This window comes from Episyrphus balteatus, chromosome 3 (genome assembly GCF_945859705.1).
Source record: "Episyrphus balteatus chromosome 3, idEpiBalt1.1, whole genome shotgun sequence".
In the NCBI taxonomy this organism is placed as follows: domain Eukaryota; kingdom Metazoa; phylum Arthropoda; class Insecta; order Diptera; family Syrphidae; genus Episyrphus; species Episyrphus balteatus.
This window is the reverse complement of record NC_079136.1, coordinates 122,603,111-122,609,463: the sequence shown is the minus strand read 5'-3', so window position 1 is coordinate 122,609,463 and position 6,353 is coordinate 122,603,111. Positions and strand designations below refer to the sequence as shown.

Here is a 6,353-nt window from a genome sequence, read left to right as displayed (position 1 = left end):
AAAGTTTAATATTCTTAAAAACGTTTTATGAATTTCTGACTATCTCCCATATTACTGGTTCAATTTCCAAGAATTTTTTTTATGTAAAAGCTTTTATATTGCCTGAATGTAAATTAAATTTTTCAAAAATTAGATTTTTGGATTAAAAAAAATTTTTTTTTGAAAAATCAAATTTTTAAAAACGGTTCCTATGAATTTTTTGAAATTTTAGTTTTAAGTGTTGATAAGTAGTTGCTACAAATGGCATACCAACTTTATTTAATTTTTTTTTTTGTTTCAAAAAATTAGTTTTTTATAAGAACGGCTCTAAAGATTTTGAAATTATTTTTTTCTAAAAATGCATCTTAATAAAAGAAATTAAAGTTCATACTGTTTTTGGAGCTCAGTTTCATTTAAAATTTTGTTTTTTTTTTTCATTTGAAGAACGAATTTTAGGTTTTAAAAATTTGTTTTCATATGCATTTACTAAATTTGTATATACAAAATCTTGAGTTCTAAGAATGAGTTCGTAGGACCCAGTCGTGCATTTTATTTGGTTCGAAAATTCCTCAAACGAAATCTAATTTCCAATCGGAATGGACTATCGTTTCAGAACTTTTTCCCAATGGATACCTCGATAGAGCTGATTAACTAACGGTGTCCGTCACAGAACCATTTAATTTCTATATTTCTCTTAAATGGCTCAAGTAATTGAAATTTCAAATTTAAATATGTTTTGTTCATTATAAAAATTTCATTTATTTTTATTGTGAAAATGAATTACTGATGAGTTTTCTTGAGGTTTCTTTTTATAAATTAATAATAAAAATATAAATAAATTATTATAAAAAATTAATCTCTAAAAATTTAAAAAGAAAATGGCGAAAAATTTTAACTATTTTGTAAAATGCTAAAGCCAATAACAAAGACCGAATTTTACCTTAGTAAATTACTAAAATGGCTTTAGCATTTTACTCAATCGTTTAAAATTTCGCGCTAATATCTATTTTATATTCAAAGTTTATTATAATTAAAAAAAACTATATATTTATTTTATACAGCAGGGGCTTACTTTCGAGTATTTGGTGGAACAACTAACTCGATAAATTCTTGCAAGTTCATTGACTTCAAACTTTCCGGAACATAAATTAAATCAGAATTATCATTTTCTGTACACTTCCGGCATTTAATTATAGTTGCATTTTTAGGTGGTAATGGCAGCTCACTATGATAGTTTATAAAAAGCATTATCTCCATTTCATTGCAAACATTTATAATTTGATTTAAGAAATTTTTATTCTTCCAGTTCTGTGGAATTCAAGCATTATCAGAAAAATATCTTATAAACCATAAAATTCTATTTATACCAGTCAGTAAAAAAACACTGTTATAGCATAATTCGGTGTGCTGAATTCGGTTTTCAAGTTATAGGCGCTTAACGAATACCAACTTCAGCCTTATCTGACTGGTATAAAAAGTATTTGAAAATATTAATTCAATATTACCGCTTCTTTGTTGATTCCATCATCTTCAATAATGGCCTCTTTAATCATCTCTTGATTTTGATAATTTTGAAGTAAACTCGTATCCTTAATTATTATACAATGTTGTCCGAGATTTTCTGCTAGCGCAATCTGTTGAGCTATTTTCAAAAGATATTTTAATCCTGGTTCTACAGTGTTCCAAAGTGCAGAGGTTTTTTCGTTTACGTTTAAGACATAAGTTTCTGCTCTTGATAAATCCATGTCTTCCCATTTCTATTAAAAAAAAAAAGAAAAACAAAATATAATATGGCCATTTAGAAAGAGGCACATGAATCAATTTTTCGTAGTAAGCGATCATAAGTTAGGGTCGGTATTCTTCAAACGCTTATAACTAAAGAGCGCTAATAAGTTGTTTTCGGAGTTTTTAGGAGTCAGCGACTCGTCATAAGTCGTAAGAATAGTGTGGTCAATATTTTCATGAGTGCTCTCGAATCCTTAGAATGTAAGAGACCATTGACAATATATATGAAGTCTGGTGGATAGTTATGATCGCTTGAAGAATACACCTAGGAAACGCTATTCTTTAGTTTTACATGAGCTATACTCACAAGTTGATCCATTTGTATATTTTGTTCAGCCAATGGAATAGAAAATTGAACATCATATTTTTCAAAAGTAATATATTTGAATATTTTTCCAATGTTATTTGCCACATCGACAAAAGTTCGTCTCTCCAAACGTTCGGTGTGCTTTTGAATTGTTAACATTGAATGTGAGAGTTTCTCAATATTTCGTATTTCGGCATTAGATCGAAGATGTGATACTTGCATGAAATTGGCAAGAAGTTCATATGATTTTTCACCAGTAGCTCTGTTAAGTAAAATTTATTTTTTATTTATATCTACCTTATGCCCATCGAACACCTAGCTCTCAACGCATTCAACGCAAATTTAAAACCTTAAATTCTAATTGATGGTGCTTTCAATTATATTCAAACAACGAGTTTTGGACAGTTGGACATCGTTGCTAAATGAAATAATTAAAAAGTATACGTATAGTGCCGTCGTTTTTTTATAATTAATTTGTTAAATTCGTTGAGTGCGTTGAACGCTAGGTGTACGACGGGCATTAGGCTGTGTGTTAAAATTTGGTTTCAAATTTATACCTTGGAAAAATTTTGACACTTGAGTGGTAAATAAAATAAGTTAAAATTAATTATAGAGTAGGATAAAATTTTGACCAAGCTGAAAATTCTATCCCAAATTTTAAAGAAATTAACTCAAGACCTTACCTTAACTCAGGACACTCATTGTTTATCCAAATACTCATTAAATTTTTATTTTCGTTTGAAAATACTTTATTCAAACATGGAAATAAACTTGTGACATCAATTCGACATCGTTCGTGGTAAACTCTTATATTATCGATGTATTGTTCACCATCAAAATAATAATAAATAGTATCTGGTAAGTTACCTGTTCTCATAGCATCTACCGAAATGTTGTTTTTAAACTGAAAACGATTTAATTTATAAGGTACTTAATTTTGATTTAGAATTTCAAAGAAATATTTTACCTTTCCTTTGGGAATAATAAATTTAATTCGAACATTTGATGGTGTTTTGGTTCTGTTAGAATCAATTTCTAGAGGTGTTGCAATGAAATCCTTATGTAAGAATGGCTGAATTGCTAGTATCAATTTGTCTTTTAATTTGTGTGAATTCGAGCAATTGAATATTGATACAAAGTTTTTGTTTTCAAAGCGAAGGAGTACTTTGTCAATTGAAAAACAGTTATTTATTTCGATCTGGAATAATAATAAAATTAAATTATATAATTTTCGTTTCAGCAAATGACCCGCATGGTGAATGGTGATTGGTGGTACAGTTTAGATCTGAGCTTGTCGCCCAAGGTCGCCCGAATTTTTACGATACTTATGAAGAACGAAGGCACCCCAACCGTTGTTCTATTTATTTTGGTTTTCACAAAGGGGTCCCTATTTTGAAAGCTCCGTGAAACTTAAAAATTCAAGTCCTCAAAACTCCCAACAAAAACTACGCATACACCAAAGTGTATACACTAGTGTAAGGTGAACAAATAACGATTTTTGGTTCATGTAAAGAACACGAGGTGGACAAAAGACAGAAGAAAAATTTTTCATTACAAAATTTATTTTTTGAATATCTTCTTAACGTATAGGGTGGACAAACGATGATTTTTGTTTTGTATCAGTTTTTGAATTATTTCTTCTTTTGGAAGTTAAATTATTTTTAAAAAACTGCTTTTGGAGGTAAAATCATGATTTTTTTTTTATTTATAAACCTTTATCAATGTCAGTCTTTTGGTTTATAACAAGAAACAAAAATACATTTTTATAAATGTAATTGAATTAAAATACGCTTTTGGGTCGCACGTAGTTGCTCTTTTAGTTCGAAGTGTCTAATATAATAATAATAATAACAGTCTGCAAATTTTGAAAAAAATTGGCACGAGATAAGCTAAAAAATAAATCAATTTACGCAAAAAACCGCAACTTCATTTCTATTATCCAATTTTTTTGAGAAAAACGCCTGTGCCGCAAAATTTTAAACGCTTTCAGACCATCGGGTTGCTACTCGATGGTATATTTAAAAAAAAATAACAAAAATACAAATAAAAAAATTCACGAAAAAATATATCCTCCACACTCAGTTTGAAACTGCCGAATTTAGTAATATTTGGTTATTTTTGGTCAGAGTCTGTTCCCAACATCAAAAAATGTGTAGAAGAGAGCGCTCACGAGAGTAAAAAATTTCCCCACCCTGACAAATTTAGCCCAAAGAATTTCTTCAGGCAGAAATATGAGTTCGGTCAGATGAAAAGTTGACGTTTGTCAAACAAATAAATAAAGAAGAAAACAAATCGAACTGTAGTGATTTTTAAATTGAATCGCTTTTACTTGTTTTTTGCATTAAAAAAGTATTAATGTTTATCGAATTAAGCATAAAATATGAAATTGTGTTGCATAATGGTGTTCAAATTTTTCCAGTCTTTTTGGCAGTCTTTCGTAGTTTAATTTCCTACTGAGAGAATTCTCTCCCAACTCTCATTAATTTGACAGACTTCCTAATTTAGTGCACAAAAAGTCTGGAACAGACCTAATATCAGAAAATAATCAAAAATCCCGGACAGTTCTAAGAATTACCAAACGAAAACGCTATAAGTTTAAAAGCAAAAACAAAACAAATTTAATTTCTTTTAAGATTTCATTAACGAAGTTTTGCATATAAAATTTCGTTTCGCTTCAGCTGCGTACTAGGCTCTAAAACCCAAATAGAAAATTCAATACTGTTTTCAATTTCAATCAGGGACTAATAAATAATATTGTTAACAAAAATAAATTCAGTAATTAATTGCGACACCAACTCTAAACTTCCCCAAAAACATTGAAGTGAATAACTTCCATAGTTTTAAAGCGGGTCTACTTGTTTCTGTTCAATTAGAGAGGTCTTTCAGCTCATTTAAGACCCATATTAGAGACAAACGCAGGAGACTGTTTCCTGAAATCTTTAAAAAGCTTTTTGTAGTTCAGTACTTTCATAATTAAATATCAAGCTCTTTTTTCTTTTTATTTAATAAATGCCTTTTTTGTGGTAATGTGGAATTTTATCAAACGCCTTCTTGATATTTTTTATATTAAAGAGGTCTTATTGAAAGGATAAGGAACATTTTGTATAGGCCATTTTGGAAAAGACATTTGCTGTTCAATAGGCTGTTTTGGAAGTAAATAAAGTCGTTTTTTGACATTGAATAATTACTATCTCTCTGTCCTGTTTAGAAAATTATTTTTAATTGAATCATACGCGAGTTGAAAAGACCTAATAAATTACATGCATCTCGTTTGTCGATAGCTGGTTTTGGAAATCACCTCCTCAATCAATAAATAAACTTACCTCTGTTTGATATAAAACTGTATCAGTTGGTAAAAAGTTCAACATATAATTAACCATTTCAGGTTTGCTCAAATGATTTGGATTATCCATTGAAGTAAAACACAATGCCGACAAATGCATTGACGATTGAGCAATAGTTTCTTTTTGATTAGCAAATTCAGTGGCAACGGCAATAGCCAAAGGTTCACTTTTCAATAGAAACGGATTGCCTTTGGGTGTTTTTAATTTTCGATGATCCAAAGTTATTTCATATTTGCCATCGTTGTAGAGGACATTTGTGTTTTTGTAGAAACGTTTTGGTGCAGCTTTAAAAGAATGAAAGGAGATACATTTTTGGTGTTTCATAATAAAAACAAAAATGTGATGGATTTTATACAACATCAAAAATATTACCATAAAACCTTCGTGGCACGTTATAGAATGATGTTTTTCCATTGAGGAAGATATTTCTCAAGATATTCAGATTAGTGTTCATTATGATTTATTAAGTTTTTTTATTAAATATTTTTAATTTAAAATTTTGATAATAGATAATATTTTTATTGATACCACCGGTTTCAGCTGCACGAGATGATATCGGTGACAAGAAGGAACCAAAAAAATGACAGTTGATAACAGATGATTTTTGGATGACAGAAGTTTAAGGAGGTCTATACACTTGCTGATGTCATGTTCCATTTAGTCCAAAAGATTCAAATATTTTGGTCGGATTCATATCAGTCATATTTTTCCAAAAAATATATGATCCGTCATATAATGGCGTTTTTAATTGGCAATCCGGAATTGTTCTTCGATTCGGAATCCCAATTGAACAGTTTTTTTTTATTCCGAAGAATCTGATGTTTGGTGTGAATGTATTGGCTGACTTTGACTTGTGTCACGTATACATGTATTCGCGCCAAATTTCATTTGTTTTTATGCTGCAAACATTTTGTGCTCCTCTATGAATGTGTGAGTGA

The 6,353-nt window shown here is 29.5% G+C and overlaps 2 protein-coding genes across 2 annotated transcripts; both read right to left on the bottom strand.

The window, feature by feature from the left end:
* Positions 1 to 923: 923 nt before the first annotated feature.
* On the bottom strand, positions 924 to 3,263 carry LOC129917016 (protein ORD-like). Its single transcript, XM_055997319.1, has 5 exons — positions 3,039 to 3,263; positions 2,755 to 2,975; positions 2,072 to 2,333; positions 1,485 to 1,736; positions 924 to 1,287 (listed from the first exon to the last, which is right to left on the bottom strand). The coding sequence occupies exons 2-5, from the start codon at positions 2,946 to 2,948 to the stop codon at positions 1,048 to 1,050; spliced, it is 948 nt and encodes a 315-aa protein (XP_055853294.1). The 5' UTR covers positions 2,949 to 2,975; positions 3,039 to 3,263; the 3' UTR covers positions 924 to 1,047.
* Positions 3,264 to 5,358: 2,095 nt separating this feature from the next.
* LOC129917019 (ATP synthase mitochondrial F1 complex assembly factor 2-like) lies at positions 5,359 to 5,933 on the bottom strand. Its single transcript, XM_055997322.1, has 2 exons — positions 5,788 to 5,933; positions 5,359 to 5,699 (listed from the first exon to the last, which is right to left on the bottom strand). The coding sequence occupies exons 1-2, from the start codon at positions 5,867 to 5,869 to the stop codon at positions 5,374 to 5,376; spliced, it is 408 nt and encodes a 135-aa protein (XP_055853297.1). The 5' UTR covers positions 5,870 to 5,933; the 3' UTR covers positions 5,359 to 5,373.
* Positions 5,934 to 6,353: the final 420 nt, after the last annotated feature.

What these genes read in the sequence shown, in the direction of transcription:
- LOC129917019 (XM_055997322.1), bottom strand. Translation starts at nt 5,869, where the DNA reads ATGAACACTAATCTGAATATCTTGAGAAATATCTTCCTCAATGGAAAA. An exon ending in CGTGCCACGAAGGTTTTATG is followed by an intron (nt 5,700 to 5,787) that starts GTAATATTTTTG and finishes ATTCTTTTAAAG; the next exon opens with CTGCACCAAAACGTTTCTAC.
- LOC129917016 (XM_055997319.1), bottom strand. Translation starts at nt 2,948, where the DNA reads ATGAGAACAGGTAACTTACCAGATACTATTTATTATTATTTTGATGGT. An exon ending in AATGAGTGTCCTGAGTTAAG is followed by an intron (nt 2,334 to 2,754) that starts GTAAGGTCTTGA and finishes TTTACTTAACAG; the next exon opens with AGCTACTGGTGAAAAATCAT. An exon ending in ATATACAAATGGATCAACTT is followed by an intron (nt 1,737 to 2,071) that starts GTGAGTATAGCT and finishes TTTTTTTAATAG; the next exon opens with AAATGGGAAGACATGGATTT.